Source organism: Siniperca chuatsi, linkage group LG11 (genome assembly GCF_020085105.1).
Source record: "Siniperca chuatsi isolate FFG_IHB_CAS linkage group LG11, ASM2008510v1, whole genome shotgun sequence".
NCBI classification, from domain to species: domain Eukaryota; kingdom Metazoa; phylum Chordata; class Actinopteri; order Centrarchiformes; family Sinipercidae; genus Siniperca; species Siniperca chuatsi.
The window spans coordinates 12,847,876-12,871,099 of NC_058052.1; the positions used below are offsets into that span (position 1 = coordinate 12,847,876).

Below are 23,224 nucleotides of genomic sequence, written 5' to 3' on the forward strand. Positions count from 1 at the left end.
TATGCCACACATGTAATGTAATGTTACGAAGTAGCTAGCTAAATACTTGTTACAATTCATCTCCCACAGACAGCATCAATAGTTGTGTGAGGTCAAATGATTGCACATGATTTAGCCACGACCATTTTTTAATTAAACTGCCTTTACCTTACACGGTAACGTTACATTCATCGAGCAAATTAAGGCTGTCAGCAAAAATGATGCTCACCTCTGCACCCTACTTTCACATGCACTTGATTTATTGTATAAATTCCATCTCCAGGACAAAATCTATCTTCACTGAAATTGATCTACTCACAAAATCACACATTTATTCATTCTAAGCTTGTCTGCCCTCTAGTGGCTGTTGGGATACTTGACATATAAATAAATAGCCAATACGTGCTGAACCAGGATCAGTAAATAGCCTACTTTCTGCATAATTTTCTGTTTTGGGTGCCTCTATGACTCTGTATTCTTAGTATTTCCACCAATAAAGTCAATGCTGTAGATATTCTGTCCGATTCCTCGTGGATAATATATAGCCTACAGCAGGCTCTATGTAGATGAGATCATCAATGTGTGGTCCTTAACATCTGCCCATCAGCCTTGTCTTGACTGTTTCCTCTCACTGTATTTCCAACAGCCACTTTCCATGAATAAAATGTGTTTATATATATTGTATTTGTTCTTTTTGTATTTTGTACTTTTTTTTGCTTACCAGAGAGGCAGAGAGAAGCTTAATGGAACATTGTGGCGTTATTCTGAGTTGCTTTTAAGATGTTGTTATTGTGGTGATTTGATGTATGGGACACATTCACAGTATATTGATCTGCCTGGAACTGCTCTCAGTGACAGTATTCATGATCTGGACATAGCGCCCAAACAAAATGACTTCTCGTTGATACAGTAGCTGCAGGACAAAGTAGAGTTCCAACTCCCAGAGTTGCAGTGTGTCCTGTGTAATCTGTTTATGATTCGTTGTTTTCACAATTTGTACTCAAAAGGAAAGTATTGCGATCAATTCACTTAGTCACAACACTGATGAGTGTTCAAGATAACATGCTGAGCAGAAGCTGCATACAAAGAATGAGGTTTCAATGTGCTGTGACCAACGTCATATGCCTGCACTTTGATAAATCTGTTGATCGCAACATTAGTATTTGGTGGTTAAATTGCAAAGGGCTTTAAAACCAACTTGTGACAAATTAAGTATCTAGTACTTTGTTCTGCTTAATGCAGTATAGGTGCACTGAATCTTTCAATGAACATGTATACACATATACAGTAGCAACATGTAACACAAATAGCACTCTCCTCTTTGGGTGTATGTGTTTCTGCATGTGTGTAGCATTGTATTTATACTGGATATGTATGTGTGTAACCTCAGCAAACACTATTGTTTTGGGCAAGCAGTTGTTTGCCTTGAATACAAACAGGTTAATTGCTGTATTCTGATTCTTCATCATTCTAGTCAAGTCACTATTGTTGAAGGGGTTTAGAGGCAAAACACCTGTCCGTTTTACAGATCATTTACTAAACTGACATATGGCAAAGCACTAGACAAAAACAGCATACTATGTGTCACTAATCTGTATGCAGACATAACCACTGATGTGTACCTTTCATGTGATAAAATCACAAAAGCCATTAAGGAGTCTCATTCATCATTTCTGAGAGCTCACCTGGGCATGAAAGCTTCCAGTATGTAAAAGAAAAAGAATTAAAAAGATACAATACCATGTCAGTTTGGCCTGCAGCTATAGTTCTGTGGGGCATTCTTGAAATATGATCATATAATTGACCCATCTATTGAAAGAAAATCAGTCAGTGGCAACCTCACTGGGACAGCTGTGTGAAACTGGTTCTCTTTGATATCAGCTCACACATTCAGTGGTCTGGAACACATTTTGAACATGAGGCACAGGTGCAGGCAGTAGGCATGAGTATTTCAAATAAAGTGTTAAATCAAAATCACCCAAAGTCAATTTGAGGTAACAAAAGCTTTAAATGCAATTCCTATCAATGAATCGACTAGTCATTGCAGCTCTATATGGCACTGCAATCAAAAGTACAATATTTGACCCTGGAAGACATTGTTGTTTCTTTGTTGTGATTACACAGTGTATTGCACCTAGTAACTGTATATACAATATTCTGCGTTGAATTTGTTCGTTTTACATTTGTGCATTTTAATCTGCTGTCTATACAACAAACTGCCTTTGCTTCATAGTACATTGGATTGTGGGTGTTCTTCAGCAACCTGTTCTCATGTAATGCTCACACGATATTTTACATAAATTTAAAATTAAAGATGACCAACTGCATAACATGCAAATGATACACACCCTAAGTTAATGTTATAGTCAAAGTTAGAGTAAGGTGAGGCCACTGAACATTACTAAGATGATTTAGTTGAGGTTACAGTGCAGCTTTAGTGCTAATATTAGAAATATATATATATTCAGAAACTGACCCCACATCATTACATCACACATCACATTGACAACAACACCCATCCCACATCCAACCAAAAGCCCTGTGCTTTATTACTGTCTATTTTAGTCACGTGAGCTCCATCTATTTTCTCACTCGATTAGTGGGAGGAGGTCAAATTAAATGGTGACAGTGCATTTTCATTTTCAGAATTAAAGGACACATTTGATAGGGTTGCAAGCGCTTCAGGGCCACAGCTATTGGATGTATTTGGTACAATTTCTGCAGCATCTCTTGTGCTCTTCAGCTGGGGTGAGAAAGTTGGTTTGGATGTCAGGGAAAAAAGAAGTATCATCTATCATCCTCTAGAGAAAACATGGAATAGGCAACATGGGTTTTATGATCTGCTCACTGCAGGAACCCCTACAGCTGACAACATTAAAATAAGGATACAAAAGCATACACCAATCAAAGTAAGCCATCTAATCTCCAAATCCTTCCACTATTGACAGAAATCTTGACAATTTCCTACCTTTTTCTCAGCAAGCCCCTTTTAATAGACTTAGGTACATGTGTCCATTAGGGCACGTTGCCAACCTGCAGGATTGCATGAATTAAGTAGACCTACCTTCCCTGTGAAAGTGAATAATGGGTTGTGAATGAATTACATTAGGTTAATTACATTTTTAAAGTCTGAGGTATAAATGAAGTTTGGATATATGGTTATTGATTTTAGCGAGTTGAATTTGAAAGTGTTCAAACCACAATAGTGACCAGCTAATTAACTGGTAAGAATGTTCTTCATTCCAATTAGAAACAGACTAATTTCCCCCAATACAATATAGAGAAGTATTATTTTCACTTCAGAAACTTTAGAGCCTCAATGTCACCATGGACTGTGTTATACCCCTTGCAAAAGTAATTACTCAAGTAATAATTTAATTTTGTCTCAGCAATTCCAGACATGGTGAAGCATGACTGCACTCACTCTTAGACTGTTGTAATTTAAGGGACAATGTACTCCATAAATGGAGTAGACTTCTCCTGACACTATACGCTCAAATCTGTGAAAAGGGTGGTAGAATGAAAAGACAGCAAATTCTCTATACTGAGATACCATGGGGTCTGCATGCAAGATAAATTAGATAATAACTGAAAGAAATGGTGAGTGTCCCTGACATATGGGTGGAACTTCTCAGTGCACACAAAAGCCCAAGCTGATTGTTACACTTCACACTGAGTCTGGAAAAGTTTATATAATCCCATTGCTGCACAAGTTTGGAACCCCTGCTGAATGAAACAGAAGCTCATACCTCTAAAGAGTCAACTTTTTTGAAAACTTGAGTGGTATTGCTGTGGATGCATTTTTATACTTCAAATAAATACACACAGTGGCTTTTAGGGATTCATGGCCCCTCTAGTCACTAAGCTGAAGAATATAAAAGTAGAAACACCTTAACAATTGGTTTCTCAAGTAGCAGCAGAAATATCTGATAGTACTGATTTTTCTTTTTGTTCGGTTATGAAGCTCATTTTGAAAATGACTATGTTGGCCATTATATGCCACATAACAGGTGGTAGAAAAATAAATATTAGTTTTACATATTCCTAAGGCTCTAGAAGAAATTTAAGCAAACATGTCAGACATACAGTACACAGTAAGGTCAGTGCCTAAACTAGCTGGTGATATGAATTTGACTTTTCTCTGCCACAAATGTAAATCACAAGATAGAAGGCACACTGATTGTTGCCTACAGTGTCTGAGCTAACCCCCGCTCTCCCACCCCTGGCGTTGAAAAGCGCTAACCAAAGAAGAGAGACAGAAAAGAGAACATAAACTTCAAGGGAAATGTACACATTTAAGAGACCAAAGCCAAGAAAGAAAACTGAAGAAAAAAAATTGCAATGTATAGAAAGCAGATCTGTGCTCTTCATGTGAGCCACTGGTCAGACAGCTGTCCTAATAAGGAATATAACATTAGGCTCATTAACAATATGAATTTTTCTAGAAATACACTATCATATCAGCTGAGGGACTACCTTCAGCACCGAAGACAGTGGCTGTTTGTTGGTGTGGGCCACTGCGGTGGATAAATGATAGCAAGTATTATCCCAAAGATCTGCTCTACACATGGGAATGCAGCTACAGGTGCACTGTACCCTAATTTCCATTGACCTACTTCTACTTTTTCAGCAAATTTGAATGAACCAGATTAGTTTTCCAGATATACCGGAGGTTGAAAATGCACCAACTTTATACCAATGGAGAGGCTGATGAAAAATGGAGAGGCTGACACATATAACAGGAAACAGAAAGATCATATCATCATATTTCATAAATGGTGGTCCAAATGTCTCCCGGCTCAGCTCAAGTATTCCGTGTCCACTGGTCAGACCATGTGTCTAATGGATAGTCCAATTGCCCCAGAAGGGCCCCTCAGGTAAGTCAGTGCCTGTGTGGTTGGCCTAAATGCCCCACTGCTTATCACAGGTGCCACCTTAGTGTGTCCTTAGGGCAAAAACTTTGATCCTAAATTTAACCCTAACCCTGCTTACATAAAGGTGTTCCTTTTTCACCTGTCCTATATAGCCTGTGGATGTCATTTGGTATTATTGAATATTGGACAGAAGTGCCTGTCAATCCAGTGTAGGCCTAGTTGTATGCAGTGGTGGAAAGGCCTACTTTATACTTCTACTCCACTACATTTCAAAGTGTAAAAATGTACTTTTTACATCACAATTGGACAGCAAATTACTTTGTAGATAAATATTTTATATACAAAACATTTAATCAGCTTACAAGATATGATGCATTGCTTAATGAGAATACCTAACACTGTTAAAATGAGCTCAACCTCGACCGCTACATTAAAATTATGCTGACATGTTAATGTATTTGTAACACCAATCCAATAATAATAATAATAATAATAATAATAATAATATAAAATCCTGAAGGAAGGACTTTTACATTTAATTAAGTATTTTTACACAGTGGTATTGCTACGTTTACATGGGTAGAAGTATCTGAATACGTACTGATGGTATTTTATAAAGCTAAAACTTCGAGGATAGATGACCCTGAATTTCTTGTTCATTTGGCTTATGCGATAGTGCCTTATTGTATTGTTAGAATCTGCTGCTTCTGGTAGACTCCACTGTATGTGACAGTGTTGATGTCGCCTCTCTGTACATTGCTGTCCAGTCCCACTACAAGTGAAGCTGTTAAATTCTACAGTTGAAATCACATTTAATTATCAACAGCCATATGGACTTTCTGCGTAGACGTCACGGCTGCTGCTCACTCTCCACCGTGGTGACGTCAACGGGAGCACGTGGGTTTGTTATTGCAGGAAGTGAAGATGGCGGCTCAGTCGTTGATCTCCGAGTCTCTACTCGGATGGTCTATTTTCACCTTTATACTTTTGGTAAGCAAGTGTGAAGTTGTCTAGTCGCTCTATCAATTAGTGGTTCGTTATACTATTAATTTGAGGTGTTTTAGCAGGTGTAGAGGTTGCTTGGTTAACCTGTTACCAGGCGCGACACGGTAATGTGCATTAACGTCAATATTGGCTTTGGATTGGTTTTAGCTAACGTTAGCCATGACACACTTACAAGCTGTTGTTTTGTAGGAAGCGCTCTGTAGTATTTAGTATACCTTTATATTTCATACTATTAGAAACAGTGGAAGTGTAAAACAAGGGGCGGCTATTATTACTTTATTATACAAAAAAAAATGAAATTAGATTATTGTGTCTAACAGCACCCAAATGTTACCCAGTTAACTTAGCTTTAACGTTAACCACAAGGTTTTAAAATGCATTTTACAAATATTGTACTCTCCCGAATGAACAATTTAGTGCTGTTGAACAAAGCAAAGGCTGCGTTTCACCACCGAAACTGCAAACATATATTTATATAGTCACTTCTTTTTAAAAAAATGTATTTAGAGGCTATGGCTTCAGTATTACTTAAATTAATGCTTTGAAGTTGGTCAGCTAGGTAATCTGCTGCCCAGTTTAGCACTCATTATTTCAGTTGTCATTCAGTCACATGGCTATATCGGAAGCCGTCCAAAAGCATGCCTGGATGCCAATAAATTGCTCTGCATCCCTACCCACCACTAGCAGCCCCTTTATTTGCACAAACCTTTCAATGGACCTTATTTGGATGCAAAGCCCGCGTCATTACCTGGCAAAACAAGCAGCCAGAGGCTTAAGGCTGCAGGCCTTTAATTGATCCTGTCTGTGAATGGCAGCCCTTGATCTGAAGGGACTAGTTTTAGCAGTGTCCTCACTTCTTACAGCTTGTGTGCCTGGAATATGACCTTGTCATTTTGGAGCCCCTTTTTTGCTTCTCTGTCTAACGAGTTGCCTGCCTGTTACAATCCCTCTCCCTCTCTTTTTTTTGTCTTTTTCATGTTAAACAGCAACAGAATAAATTAGCTAGTTCATTAGTTAATTCAAAGACTTAAAAAAACAGTAGTACATAGTTGTCTATTAATTCTGCTACTTATAAAAAGTAAACTTTATTTCCTGTCAGTCTTTATTGAGTCTGTGTTCACTTGCATGCTGGATAAGGGGAGGGAGTGTGATATAATCAGATCAGCTGTTCCACAGCACCTGCAGTGGGGCTATTCTCAGTATATAATTCCCTACTTGTGTTAACACTTTGGTTTGAGTATTTATTTTTTGCAATCAGCAACACACACACTGAAGGTCAAGTTTCCAAGCAGTATTATCCGGCATAGGAGGACACAATATTGTGAACACAGTATGATGAAGTTTAACAAAATATAGCACTGCAACACTGATCACACAAAGGTATAATTTGTTGCAGGGTGTTAGATCAGATTGCATTATGTTTTAGAGTTGTTTCAACCCCTGTACACACTATTCATTCATTCTTTCTTACATTAATGTTATTTCTGTTATTAATGTATTTTTTCATTATGTCCTTATTTTATTAACCCAATCTTTCTGAGATATATATTTTTGGCTGTACATTTTCATAGATCTCTCTAGGCCAAATAATGTATTGCTAACCATATTCCTCATCTAATTTTTACTATTCTTTATTAAATGCCCCCCCCATTTAGGTAATCCTGGCTTTCTGTTGGGTCTACATTCGGAAATTTCAAAGTCGTCAGGAGAGTGAAGTTGTTTCAACTATCACAGCAATATGTGCACTGGCCATTGCTTTGATAACGTCTGCACTTCTACCAGTGGATATATTTCTTGTTTCATTCATGAAGTATCCCAATGGTACCTATAAGGTTAGTATCTATTCTGCTAACAGTGCCAGTAAAATCAATTTGAGAAATGCTAACGACTTTTCCTGAGGCAGCTTTTAACTTTGCTTTGTAATTTTCTTAGAATTAGACAAAGTGGACATTGTTTTTGTCCACTCTCAAAGCTGAATGGATTTCTTGGCTCATAAATTTTTGCCAAGTCATTGCATTTGTTTCTATCTATTTGAAGATTTAGCAAAGTGTGTAATGATATCTTCATTTTAACAGCAGGTAATGTGTTGCTTTGTGTGGGTTGTGAAATGCTTTGATTGCTAAAGGGTATTTGTTTTTTGTACCATTTAGTCATGGCCACCTAACGTAGGCTGCACGTTAACTCATCAGGAAAATAATCCCTCACTCACCTAATCGAACATGATTTTTTGGTGATCTCTTGGTGAGAATAAAAAAAAGGACAAATAATCAAAGAGGCGTGAAAGCAAGTGGTGCATTTTCTGCTGAAATTTGACAAGTGTAAACAGAAATATGAAAGAATAATATTACTAGCTTCTGATGGGAAAAGATCATTTGAGCAGTGAGTATCATGACACTGCAGAAACTGACAGAAATTACACAAACATTTTCCTTTACTGTTACTCTTCACAAACAATACCTGTTTTTTAAAATATTTTTGCAGCTTTTTTTCCCAATTGGAGAATTCATTTTCAAAGTAAAATGCAGGAAATGCAAGCTTATGATGGACAATTTCCCACACCTGTGCTACGCATGAATAAATATAGATTTAGACAAAGGTCTGAAAGCTTTGAGTTATTCCTCTGTGCCTGTCAGTTTTGCGTCATTCTCTGTTGTTGAGAAACTAGATAAACAAATCTGCCAGAGCACTGCTATAGCCCAAATGCTAGCTAATTTGGCATGACCTAACCATTTTCAGGGTCTTGGATTCATTCATTAATCAGTGTATTGTGTTTTTGTTTTTTCATGCCTCTTGTCTTGAATGGTTATAAGAGAATGATAAACGAAAAAGTTACAGAATTAATACAGTGTCCACAAAATGCACTGTACTTCCCTCTGTACTGGTATAAATTATCACACTATATATTATACTCATTGTTTTTTTCATGAGCTTTAATCTAAGTGATGCCTGTTCTCATTGATTATTATACTTGTGTCATTCCCTTTATTGTTGAACTTAATTCTAATTTTCACTGTGGACTTTTCCTTTGGTAACATCCAGGAATGGGCAGCAAACAATGAGACGAGAGGGCAAATTGAAGACACTGTGCTGTATGGATATTACAGTAAGTGCATTGTCTTAATACCTGTCAATGCGGGTGCACATAAAACAAACCAAAAACGAATATTTGTGGACAAAAATCTAACTAAAGAGAATTTACTGCAGAACTTAAGACACTAATCTATCTTTCTCCTAATTATCCCGTTTGAATGTTTTTATTGAGTTTAGCTGTTTTGTGATCAATGATTATAAGTGTGCTTTGTCATTCTTCTTTGATACCAATGTCCTCTTTCAATTGATGGTCTGCCAGTTCAATTTAATAACAGCTGGGGCCTGACTCACCCACACAGCAATCTTAGAGGGATTCACACTGGCTCATTGTTTTCCACAATGGTGACTCATTTTCACTCAGGGTATCTCTATAGTAACTTTGGCTGCACATCTTACCTGCTCTGGAGCAGTTTCGTTCTGGCTATCATTTTAATATATATTAAAAGCCCATACAATAGTTCACTGATCCTAGAGCATCCTCTGGTCTTTTTTAAAAAAACAAAATTTTATTCACAAAACCAGATTATAAACAAGAACATGGCGTTCAAATGAATGAGACTAGTAATACAATGAACTCGAATGGGCAGTACTGTTCAAATAATAAATAGTAAAAAGGGTATTCCACAGGGGAATGTTAATGGATGGACAGAACAGTTTGTTTTCCATGATGATACAATATATCAGAGATATCAAACATTTACAGTGTTTCCTGGCAAACTGCCCACTATGACCATTAAAATGAATGGAATCTGTCGAATAGCAGGCAGCTTACATTAGTCAACTATAGCTGTCAATAATAAATTTAATTTACTGTTACATATTAAGTATGCTGAAATGTTTTTGTTGGATGTGCAGCAGATGGAGCACATACAATATTACAAACAATATGTTACTAGTGAACATAAGGTGAATTGCTTTCATGACCTTCATATGAAGACACATTTTACTATCATTGATACCTTCCCCACTGTGTGTTAATGATGGACAGTGATGATTATATTCACTCACATCTTTACACTATTTGCAGTTTAACTTGTGCATTTCTTGTATACTGTGCCTTGTTTACCTTTTGCTTTTATATTCTTTTGTTATGGGGTGCACGGTGGCAGAGCGGCTAAAGCTCCTGCCTCCCAATAAGGAGATCGTGGGTTCGTGGGATCGATTCCCGGACCAGACCAACATCACACAATCTCTCTGGGTGGAGTCTGCATGTCCTCCCCGTGTTACCGTGGGTTCTCTCCGGGTTCTCCGGCTTCCTCCCACCGTCCAAAGACATGCATGTGTAGGTTAATTGATAACTCTAAATTGCCCGTATTGAATGAATGTGAGAGTGAATGGTTGTCTGTCCTTGTCTGTGTCTGTGTTAGCCCTGCGACGAGTTGGCCACTGTCCAGGGTGTACCCTGCCTAAGGCCCAAAGTCACTGGGATAGGCTCCAGTCACCCGCGACCCCTAACGGGACCAAGCGGTAGAAAATGGATGGATGGATGGATTCTTTTGTTATTGGTCATATATTTTCAATAATGCAGATGTTTATAATTCTTTTCTTTGTTCATGTTTACATAACCTTGCAATTCTTTTATTTACTTATGATTTTCTAAATATATGTATAATATATTTTCTTTCCCTACTATGTTACAGCAATAGCTTCATTTCCCCATGGGGACCAATAGTTTCATCATACATTTATGCTACTTTGCATATATTGATGTTGCATGTGATTGGCCACAAACTCTTCCTCCTTCACATGTAGACAGTCAGGGCAGGCTGGGGAAAAAACAACAACAAAAACACTATACACATAACCAAGTAATCTAGGTATTTCTGTAGAAATCTAGCTACAGTATTACTTCCCAAGACAACCACTAGCTACAGCTGTTTTCACTTGTTGTAATTGTCACATTTATCTTGCATTCAGTAAAATTATAAAATTTCACTGGCACTTACAATTTGTTTGGCTTGTAGCACACTGTTCTGTATCATTAGTAGGTTTGTCAAGCATTCAGTCAGGCAACTTGGACTTATCCTTCTCTTGCTACGAGAGAGGGCAGGTCCAGTCCCCATGGATTGCCCCATACAATTCATGGGGACAGTATACAGGCTATTTGGCTGATAAATTCCTAACTCAAAGCTGTTAGTGCCACAGAAATGTTTTCATGATTGTCATATTAAGGGATAACACGAGTTTGGTGTCTTTGACGATAGTGAATTCAGTCATGCCAAAGACGCTAGATCACACGTTTTCTAACAGATGCTGGCTTAAAGTGCCTGTCAGCAACACTGTTATGTACCGTCTGTTCAGAAATGCCAAATGCAAGGAAGACAAGCTGTCTCCTTGCCCAGATAGCCCAATCAAAGAAACCACTTCCACTGGTATGATGACATCAGAAAATTGTATTTCACAGACCATGAACACTGTACATGAATCCAGCATTCAAGGGGCCATAGTATATTGTCCTCTGGACACTAATATGATTTCATGCGCATGATTGATTTTCTCTGTTACTATCTATAGTTTGGATTAAACATCTCTGTAAATGCAAATTTTGCTTTAGAGACTTAGAGACCAAAATTAATAATTCTGTAGACATAGTCTTGATTGCAGGGCAGTGTCCCGTCAGTAATTTAATTCATTTAATGGCCAAACTGCCTCGAAACCATGTCCATGGTGCAACAGTTATACTCAAGAAATTTGTCACACATCAAAGGAAAAGCTTATATAGTTGGTTTAGAAATGTATTTAGTAAGTATATCTCTCTCTGGTTAGAAAGTGTTAGTGTAAATTTTAAGTCTCTACAATCTCTATAATTGTTTTGAGTGGCTGCTAAAGTTTCTGTTCAGCATGCAGCACTTCATATTGTGCTATGCCCTTTATAGTCTTATTCCACATGCATGCTTTGATTTTACATTGTGAGTTAAGTAGGCATTATAATCCAAATATAGTTTGTTCATGCCATTCACAAAAAAAGGAAATAGCATTTTTTTTTCATAAACATTTTCTTATCCAGCTTAAAAATACCATACCAAGAGTATGCATGAGCTGGGAGAGAGGTAAGAGAGGAGCTTGAAAGAGTTTGCTACTTGCCTCGAGCATGTCTACATGTGATCATAGCTCTGGGAGTATGTGGTGCAGAATGATCTGCTTGCAAATTTGTTGTGGTTTTGTAACCTTTGGCTGTTGATAAGGAATGCAGAGTGCTTGTAAAATCAAACCAAAAATACAAAAATCTGACTCTTGCAGTTTTGATTGATATTGTGCTCAGTTCCTCAGAGCATGTTTTTGGAATAAAGTTATAGTTAGGGCTGCACAATTAATCAAAATATTATCGAAACCTCAATACGGCCTAGTGCAATATCCAAATCGCAGAAGTTTAAATTTTTTGATAAAGATAAAATGTGTTACAAAACATTATGATGTACTGTAGTGCTGCAGAGATGCCCTGGCCTACAAATCTTGTTTGATTTAGACCCCAACAAATGTCACATCATCATGATTTTTATCATTTTTATCAGTGAAAATGAAAATTGTGATGCAAAAATCGTAATATGTCAAAATAATTGCAATATGATGCCCCCCCCGATATGGTGCAGCCCTAGTTATAGTGCATTTTAAATATTGCAAATGCATTCCAAGCTTAGAGGTGCCAGCCATTGACCCGTCATTTCATATATGACATGTTCCTCAGGTCATTGCATTTGTTGTTATGATTTTAAGTTGTTTTCTGTTATGCCAGAATTAATCTGACAGTATATAGTAATATATTGTGAGAATGTTACAGATTGGTTACTGATTCTGATCAGTTGCCTAGGCTATTTAATGTTAAATACTTTAATGGAATCATATTTATCAGACAGTGCTTTACAATTTTTTTTTTTTTTTGAAAGTCAAATGAGATTCATGATGCATTTCTATGTGACTATACGTCAGTGCAGTGAATAGTTGTTTGTGAAGATGACAGTATAGGAGGGCTGAGGCTGAGCAAACTCATACTTTGTTGAAGGCTGCAGTGATACAGCTAAATACAAAAATATGATAAATCTAATTTTGGCTGCATAGTCTATTTAACTATCCCGTTGTTGATGTTTATGTAGAACCAGAGACTCCTTCCTGTCTTTTTTTTGAGGGGCATTACTTTTTTATTTGCCAGTAGGTGGAGACCAAGCTCCATGTGTGCTGTATGCACAGCGTCCTTACAATTCTAACCTTTAAAGTAGAATTTTCTTTTAGGCCATATTTGACAGCACTGTCCATTTGTCTCTTCACAAATGGAATAATTGCAGGGTAGAGATTTCCTATTTCCTCCACTGGAGCATGTTTTTCTCCAAGGTAGATTGATTTGTATTCAGTGGTGATCACAGTTAATAAGCATGTGTATGTCCAGTGATTTTTAAGAACTCTTAACTTTATTTACTTGATGTGTGAAATCATTTGATGGCCTTACATAGCTGTCATTTGGTGAATTGCTGCCAGTTGCTGGTTACATTTTCCTCTAAACACAAGCGTTTAATCAAACCTACAGTTTGCATTGTCAACTTTTCTGCAGCAGTTTTGAATTCATTTCTCAGCTGTATAATTACCCTGTGAAGTTTTACAAGCACAGTGTTGTCATAGTGGGGTAATTATAATATAGCACAATTCCATTGTTATTTTAATGGATTTGTTACTTTTTAACCAGGTTTGTCTTCCTTATTTCTTTTTCTGATCCACACGCTTATACAGAATCAGGGTGGATGACATGATATTTATTATGTTATTTTGCACCCTTTTGTTCATTGAATTGCATGTGTTCATGTTAAAGCACTCTTGTCAGTGGTGTGAAATTTCACTGTTACTCTTTTTCTTCATAACATTAACATCATAGGTAGGTCAAGTAAATGCATTTCAGTTATGTTACATCTTAGACTGATTAAAACATGCATTTATGAGTGCATGAGTATAGTTATTTGCATTAGGGTGCATTTTGACGCTGGGCAAAAACCTGAACACCAGTGATAAAGAGATAACAGTTATATCAGAATGCAACTGTAATGCCATAAAGTGAAAAGATTCTGTCAAAGTGAAATGTGCAGTTATTCACAAATTCTACACTGTGTAATATTAGATAAAATGTACCTTCGGCTTGACAGGGTGGATGAATGTCTGTAACTTAAACACCCACTTCCTTTTAGAGCCCAAATAGTTTTTTGTCATCTTTGATGAACCCTAAGTTTGAAAGTCTAGCCTTTCAATCTTCAGCCTCTGTCCATTTATACATTTCCTTGGACTGCTCGGTACTTCAAAGCAGTGGTGCATAAGACCCTTAAGCAACAGGGCAAAATACCCCAGGGCCCTTTAAATAAATCATTGGCTTTCTCTCTGCCTTTTTTAACTCCATTTGTAGAAAAGAAGCAAGAGAGGATGCAGTAGCCTCTTGTAAATAAGTATCTGCAAGTACTTTCTTTTTGTCTGTGATTCTTGTCCACCTACATGTGCTGACTGAATTTTATTGGAAGAAGTAGCCTAGTGCTTCTTTAAGAGCATTCTGAAAACATTGACAAATTGCAGTTTTATTTTGGAGGGCAGCTTTGCGTGACACAGAGGGGCCTTCAACGATAAGAACATTGTCCGGTATGCATAAGAAACAAAAAGCACTTTTCTTTCCACTGTGTGAAAAAACCACAACCCATAGCTTTTTAGACAGCAGTTACCTCTCAATGGTATAAGCCTCTGTTATAACGATATACAGTAGAGCCCAAGTAATGCTGAATTTTGAGGTTGATACCAAGGCTGAAGTTACAATATATTTGCTGATATTTGTTTTTTTAACATTAACAATGTATTTGATAAGGGTCACTTCAATTTGTTTATTAAAGAATCTTCACAAAATTATACTGAGCAGTTTTACATTTTACAGTTAAACAATAAACTTGACAAACAAGGTTACTGCTACATTGTTTCTAAATTACCTTGAACATATCTTTGGTGTTTCTGTAGTGTCATTTCATTTTAGTTATCGGCTTATAAATACCCTGATACCAATATGTCTGTAATAAGCTAATAGTGGCCGATAATATTGCCCATTCTGATGTACTGGTCTAGCTCTAATATACATTGGTATACCACTTTATCTCCCCATTGTATCATCGTTGCTTTGCCATCAATCTTAGAAGAATCTAAGCACTTTTGATCCCCTGACCAATTACAAAGCCATCACTGAAGTTTTGTAATGACATTTGTTATTGGTATTTCGAATAAAGCTGTACTCTACATACAATAGGAGCCAAAAGAGAAAGTCAGTAATAATAAATTACAAAACACCTCTCCCACTGTTACAGTAAATATGTTATATGTTATGTTGATGGATGTTGCATTGACTGTTAGCCTGCCAGAAAGCTAAACATAATTTTTCTATGTCCAGCTTTTCCAATGATCTTGACGACAAATAATTCATAAATGTCATCACTTCATGATGAACGTCTCCCCATTTCTACACATGGATCCAATAAGAAGACCAGGTTGATGAAAACTTACTCTGAATAGAGCCAGTTTTCTTTTATTATATGTATTCCATTTCACATTACCCTCTTTCCCATATTCTTCAAATTACTGAGTAACAGTAATGTGTGGTTTTTAATTGACAAACTCAGCACAGTTTAGTTAAAAAAAACAAAAATCTACACAGCCTCCTCTGCAAGAAATATCATAAAAACAGTGAGGAGTTATGTGTGCAAGTTAGGAATCATGTATTTTAAAGGCAGGATTAAGTCTTCTGTCTGCTCATCTAATAGCACTAATGATATTTAAAAAGGGGGTTAGGCATGTTGCTGTATTTAAGGCATGGCATGGTGCAGCATGCGAAACAAAATGATAGCAAATGTATTCTTTGAATTTGAACCTTCTAGGAAGGTTGGTTGTAATCAATGGATCTGTAAAAATAATGTTTAGCACACACAGGTCTTCTGGCATTGAGCTATGACATGAAACAAAATGGTAACAAGATGGCAACAAACTAGAAAAACATGTGGCTGGACACTAGAGATTCTACATGCAGAATTCAGATCTGCAACATAACCTATAGGTTTCTAGAGAGTCCGTTTGAAGTCTGGAGTCAGGTTTCCTGCTCACTGCCATCTTGACAGTTTGGACTCAATAATTCTGAATTTGGGTGACAGTGTTGAATGTGGGTGAGGGAGATGTGGGCCAAGCAAGTGGCAGTCAAAACAGCTTAGTGTGTTAGCCTGAGAAACATGTCAGTCAATGCAAACATGCTGCTAATGTACTGTAAGAAATCAAGTCAGCACGGAGCTCCTGATATAATGTATTCTTAAAGGGCTTATTCTTTAAGTATTGATATACTGTGATATTTGTAGGGCTGCACAATTAATCGCAATATTATCAAAATCGCAATATGGCCAAGTGCAATATCCAAATTGCAGAAGCTGCAATTTTTTGATAAAGGTAAAATGTGTGACAAAACAGCATTATAATGAAGTACTATAGTGCTACAGAGATGCCCTGGCCTACAAATCTTGTTCTCCATTTGTAAGAAAACATGTTTGTTTGATACAGACCCCAACAAATGTCACATCATCATGATCAAGTTTTTTCAGTGAAAATGAAAATTGTAATGCAAAAATGATCATTTCCACTAATCGTGAATCATATCGCAAACAATATATCTGTCAAAATAATCGCAATGATTTTTTTTACCATATCGTGCAGCCCTAGATGTAGAGTTTAATAAAAAATGCAGTGTTCCAAGTTAGAATAGTAATGCTATTCAATGTTAAAAATCTGAACTTTACACACATGTTTACAGTCTGTTGGCCTTGTAAAACAAGCTTCCTTTCTTTTTCCACGACATGGACGTCTGGATAGAGTTGAGCTGTTTGAATGCTGGTGTTATTGCTGCTACTGTATTCGTGACTTTGCCATGACCGAGGTCATGCACAGCTTCTTTTCATCCTTTAAATAGTAGAAAAGTAGTTCTAGACTTTGGGCTGACGACTATTTTTGTTTTAGCTTTCTGTCAACTAATTCAAATTTCATATTGAAATAATAATAATTGAATCCACATGCGCATAGTCATACATGCTCATGGGAAACAAGGGAAGTGAGTGTGTGAAAGCATTGTTTCAGCCCTGCACTTAAAAACAGCAATTACATTCCATAAATATACAGACAAAAATATTCTGGAGTCAATATAGCAATTTTTTTAATTGTCACATATGCAAATATTATTTGAAACTAAAAACATTTTTTTCTACCATTTTACCATACCACTCATTGATCTTTAAAACTGCATTAGATGGCTTGAAGAATGACTCCAAAACAAATCTAACAGCAGTGAGCCTTGATACTCCATCAGCTTATCATGTTCTTTTGTCTTGCATGTTAGCAAACATCTGTTAACTCACACATCCAGCAGAAACAGAGCAATGGCCATTATGTCTTTCATGCTTCCTGTCAAATTTAAGTCTAATGTTTTATCCCAGGTATGGCCCCCCCAAAATGGTGCCTCCCCTGATGTTTACAGGAAATGAGAGTGCAAGCTCGTAGTGTCATACCTTTCAGCAAGTGTCTGTACAGACAGATATTTTCATCAGTCTCTGGAGTCCTTTGTCAGAGACAGTGTTTCTGTGAAAAATCTCCCCTGGCATTTAATTTTCACATAAAATGTAATACATTTTGCCTGTCTGCAAGGGACAAGAGTCCAGGTGCTAATGCCCCTGTGGAGGGCCACAACAAGGTGAGGACAAGGGTCTAATGTTTCCCAATAAGCCATAGCTACATGGTGCTGGGAGTGAAACTACTAGTACTGCTCTGATTGATAGTTGATAATAGTTATAATCCTTGTAAATTGCCACAAATGATTATTAACACATGACAAGCTACAACTATTGCCTGTGTTGATGTCCCCAGCTGGCACTCCATTGTTAGACTGTAGGCTTTTATAGCCACTTCTCCCACCAATCCTCTAAAATCTGTTTCTTTTATTGTTTTGCTTCCCCCATGAATAAATTGGAGTACATACTATAAATGTACACAGGAACTATATAAAGGGTTAAGGAAGGACATTTAATTATTTAGTCATCCACTCTGTCAGGGGGATAAATGTGCTAAACTTGTATCCCTGGTCATGCGTTCTTCCCAGTAGAAAATCTGCTTAGAGAGTAATGGATGATACATGGTAATGCAGTATGACCTATTCTCTCAGTATGTTAATATTCATGGTGTTATGATTAATTTTACCCATTGCTTTAACCCACAAGCATATGCCAGCGGCTGCATACTGTGCATGGCTTGCATTTATTGGCTCCTGGCATCATCCTAAACTCGGTTTGTCTGGCTGTAAATGAGTGTAAATGGATACCTTAGTGGAGCAATGAGCATGTGTTTATTGAAAGTAATGCCCTGTCACAATCACAGCTGGCAAAAAGCAAGCCACTATAAAAGTGACATTCATTTGTCTGCAGCAGAGAGAGCTTTTTGTGAAATATAGCTAGTCCTTTTCACAGGGGGGCATGTTTGTGCTTGCTTGAGGCCATGCATTCTTGACTGATATGTAACGGTTGTTTTCCACATGTACACTGAAGTTGAAGTGTGGTACTGACGTTATGGATTAAATAATTATCAGGAGTTTTCGGTTTAAATTTGCTGTGTGGTTTATCATGCTATAATGGCACTGCTTTGGGAATGTATTGATTTGTTTTTTCTTATGTGTAGGCCTGAATCTCTTATCCATTAATGGTTTAAACTCTGTTTCCATTTAGTTTGATTGTAGTGACTTTAAAATCGAGGCGTGACTCATAAATGAATAGGCAGTAATGTCATGTCAAACCTCTATCTAACATGCAAGAAAAAAGTGAAGTTGATGTGGTTGTGGTAAGCTCTTTGTCTTCATGCACATTTTTTTTGTTAGTCGGCATAACAATGTGCTAACGATTCGCATTATCACCTCAAGGAGGTATTGAACTATGCCAACCATGTTGCTGAGCACATCTTTGTGACATGCTTTTCTTTGAGTTATTTTGGGGTTGTCTGAGCTGTCTTCATCCCCATCCATTTGCTGCAGAAAGAAAAGCCCCCAGCTTGAAATAGCATCTCTCTATTTAAGTGTTTTTGCCTCACCTCTGCTCTATGAATTCCTATCACATTTGAGTGTTGGTCTTTTCTCTAAAAAAGCTGCTTGTACAGGAAGAACCAAACAAACAAAAAAGGCTTGGATCAGAGAATAGCGAGTTATTTCACCAAGGACAGGTGTATTGCATCCACTTCATACGCAAGGTCTCTGTCTTTAATCAGTTTCTGATGCAGATGTTTTTTTCTTATTGCAGTGGTCAACATTAAAATGGGACTGATGATTACCTGGTTTGTCAGTTTTGCCAAAAGCAATGTTATATACAAAAATGGCAGATGGATAATGTCGTTAAATACAAATGCCCCTCTAACTGAACCAGTATTTCAGTCCTCTGGATCACATTCAGAACAGGAACAGCATCGTTCTTTTTTTTTTCTTTTTTCTTTTTGCCGTTTTCTGCTTTATTTGATAGTTGCAGTAGAGAGAGACAGGAAAGGCAAGGGAGAGAGAAGGGATGACATGCAGCAAGTTCCCCGGGCCGGACTTGAACCTGAGCCGCTGTGGCAAGGACCCAGCCCCAACATGTGGTGTGCGCCCCACCAAGTGAGTTAGCGGGGCACCCTGAAACAGCACCGTTCTTAGTTTATTCAGAACACACCCGGTGGTAACTGGCTTTTACAGATAGCACTCATAAGAAAGACAACACCTGTATAAAGACCGCTATTAATGATGTGGCTTTTAATTGTTAACAGTTGTAGTGGTGGTTTTGGTGCATTTATTATCCCAAGATAAAGTACAGTTAAGTTAAGAATGATTCAGCATATGATAAATAAAAAGGAAAATAAGTCTTGTCAACCATTATCAGACACCATTGTAAAACTTTGTTAGCTGGTTAACATTTCTTAACCCCAGCTCATAGCATGAAGAAATGTAATTGATAATCTACTAAATAAAACAACCCCTAGCAACTTACTGGTGGGAAATGCTGAAGAGGCAATTATAAATATTTCTGTTTAAAAATAGTTATATAACTTTTTGGTTGATAACATTAATGCACTCCAAATTTAACAGAACAGAGTAATAAACCCAAGCTTATTTCTTTTTCCAGTTTTTGTTTTTGGCAGCCAGGCACACAATCTTCGGTGATGATGCTGCTGGGCTTAATATAAGCGTTTATAATTTGTAGGCAACATTTCTGTATATATATAGTCCACTGCCACTGCCCTGCATACACTGTATCTCTTGTTTTAGAAAAACAAAAGAGAACAAGAAAGCCTAAGAAACACCAGTAACGATTAGTGAGCTAGATGTCGTCTGTTCTATTACTCTGAAGTGTACATGCATCATTACCTGTGAGTTCTTGTTGCATGCCTGCTCATGTTTGACCGGTTCGGCCACCACCGGTAGATGGTGCCATATAGAGATACTTTAACAGAACACAAATTCATTGAAAGGCTGTTACTTAAAAATTTCCAGGAAGTTTATGTATCTTTGTAGTATTTTTTAAAATATAAAAATCTTGAGCATTGAAATAAGGAGCTAATTTTCTTTCTTGTGTCAAATTAGAGCTTCTTATAGAGGGATACAACACTTTGCATAATAAACCAATTCAGTAACTTTTTAATTCATACATATGAAGCTCTGCAAAGTGTTTCATGGTTGCTTGATGAAATAGTCATTTTTCAAAACACATCTACTACCTGCGCCCAAATGTCTACTGTACATTTCCTCTATGGTAAAACTGCCTCTGGTGAGAGCTTCCCCCAAACTTTCTTAGGTGTCATTTCTTTAAAACATGTACTAAAATTGCTTTTTTTTTCACAAACTCACGAGCATGCTTTTATTGGTTCAAAATGATTAGAAACATTGCTCCTCAAAGTCATGACCTTGTGGCCAGATATGTCACTGTCATAAAAGATGAGTTATCTGGATCACCACACTCCAAGTACAGGAGAGGAATTTCAGCAGGAAAGTGAACACAGAACTCAAAGCAATTAAAAACAATGAGCACAAAAAAGAAAGCAAAGCACTTTTCCAATAAGCCTTGATGGAAGCCTTAACATCAGCTGAAATTCTCCCATGTCACCTCATATATGCTCAGCAGTTATTTTTATGTCCGATGTTGTGTTTTCTTAATGCCTTTTTTGATTTAACTTTTTTTCAGCTGTTGGGAATTTCAACAACAGTTTTCTTTTATGTAAAATATGACCCATATGTTTTGTTTGTTCCTTATAAAATATCAGGATGTGGCTGCCTAAGAGAGCATTGTTTTTGTGGTTGAAGGTAGATAATTGTTGTGAAAAATGTAAAACAATTTTTTACTTATTTCTTTAAATGAATTCATCTCTCACAATTAAATGCAACTGCCCAAAGGGTCAAACCGACAACTTAAGAGAAGACCCAATTGTCACCCATGTGGTGTCAATTGAACACTGTCATCTAAAATGGACAACCAGAGATGCTATGCAGTATGTTAGAAAAATATCCAGAAAAGAGAGAAGTAGTAGATTATAGTTTGAAGGAGGGAAAATGACACATTTTGGGTTTGTGGAAAAACTTAAATGTGAGGTGTAACATTATAAACATGTATTTATGGATGACTGAATGCAAGTTATTTAATGTTTCTCTGTGGTATCAATGTTTCTTGATAAATTAATAAGTGATCTCTGCCCTAGATTTAGAAAGTTTTTAAGGAATGGGGTCATGTTGTCTCAGAAATTCCTTGGCTTTATGTTATCTGACACTGCTGAATGAATGATAATGGAGTCTATGTAAAAGCTGTTTTCTTGGCATGGCATGTAAAAAGTCAACTACTCATTGGAATATTTGACTTTTCACAACTGCTATTGTCATTCATAAATGAATGATGTGACTGAAAGAGGGAAATATATTAGTTTATGCATTTATGTGGTATGACCTGATTAGGGAAGTTAAAGCATATTCCTCACATAAATCAGTTTTGATGTGTACTTTACATTGCCTTTACCATGTCAAGGGAAATTCATCATCATTTCAAGTGGATGAACAGGGTACATCCTACAGTAATATCAAACTTGCATGAGAAGAATAATATTTACTGACTACAGAAAATAACTTTTGAATCAAAAAATTACATTTGTACTTTTGTATGGACTGTACTTGTCAGCAATGCACTGCAATGTGTTAACATTTTAGTGACATGATAGCGCACGTTGCCATACTATATTCTAGGAAGGGGTAATGGATATTCAGGCAATATTTGGCACCAAAAGATATCGTTGACTAATTCTTGGATTTCAATTCTTCTTTTGTATCCCTATAGCACTTTACTCCATCATACTATTCTGTGTCTTCTTATGGATCCCCTTTGTTTATTTCTACTATGAAGAAAGGGACGACGACAACGTGAACAAATGCTTGGTAAGAATGCATCTTTTTTCTTCTATACACAGCACTTTAGCCTGCTTAGATGCAATGCTGCGGAATTAAAATTTCATTCAGGTGATTCAGGTGCAACTGACCAATATGTGGTAATGCAAATATGTCCTGAAGTAATTTCAGTTGAACTTCCCAGCCAGTTTAGGGCAGCATGACTACATTTGTTTCCACACATTTTACATGACAAACAATGAAAGCAAATCTCTGTCCTTCGTTTTTTATTTACCCAAATCTTTTTACACATAGTTTTTCCATAAGCTTCTTTGTCTACTGCATGAACCTTCACAGTACACCCATATCAATTCAGGTTTTATCAGCACAGTGCATGATAGATTATGTTTCTTCAGTAATTTTGCTTTAATGTTTTATCAGTTTTTGTGCCCTGGTACTGAAGGACAACATCTCATTTCACCAGTATTTTTATAGATGGAATGCCAAATAAACATTAACTTGTAACTTGAAACTAGTATTAATCAGTATATAACTAATATTACTAAGTTAGTATCCTTTTTCAGATTAAAATGAATTAATATTTATATAACATTTTGTGGCAGTAAAAAATATTCACAGTCAAACCACTGCATCCATACTATAAATTATAGGCCGCATATTGTCACCTGAAATTTGACAATAATTTAAATCCCTATCTTTAGAAGTCTTTTCAGTGAGTGATGTACCAAACACCAGCTATCGCATAGTGCCTTTTCTCCCTTTGTGTCAGTTTTGAGCTGACAGAGGCACTTTCTCTCAGACAGGGAGGTCTTTTATATTGTAACTTTAAAAGCATCTTGACTAGCAC

At 36.9% G+C, this 23,224-nt stretch overlaps 1 protein-coding gene across 3 annotated transcripts in view; it reads left to right on the forward strand.

Annotated features, from left to right (window-relative positions):
• The first annotated feature begins 5,689 nt into the window (after nucleotides 1-5,689).
• Nucleotides 5,690-23,224, forward strand: part of lmbrd1 (LMBR1 domain containing 1) — a 58,593-nt gene continuing 41,058 nt past the window's right edge. For all 3 annotated transcript variants that reach the window (XM_044213679.1, XM_044213680.1, XM_044213681.1), the window contains exons 1-4: nucleotides 5,690-5,843; nucleotides 7,514-7,690; nucleotides 8,898-8,961; nucleotides 22,310-22,407. In XM_044213679.1, coding sequence (XP_044069614.1) covers nucleotides 5,778-5,843; nucleotides 7,514-7,690; nucleotides 8,898-8,961; nucleotides 22,310-22,407 — 405 coding nt within the window. In that variant the 5' untranslated portion in view covers nucleotides 5,690-5,777. The remainder of the gene's footprint in view (nucleotides 5,844-7,513; nucleotides 7,691-8,897; nucleotides 8,962-22,309; nucleotides 22,408-23,224) is intronic.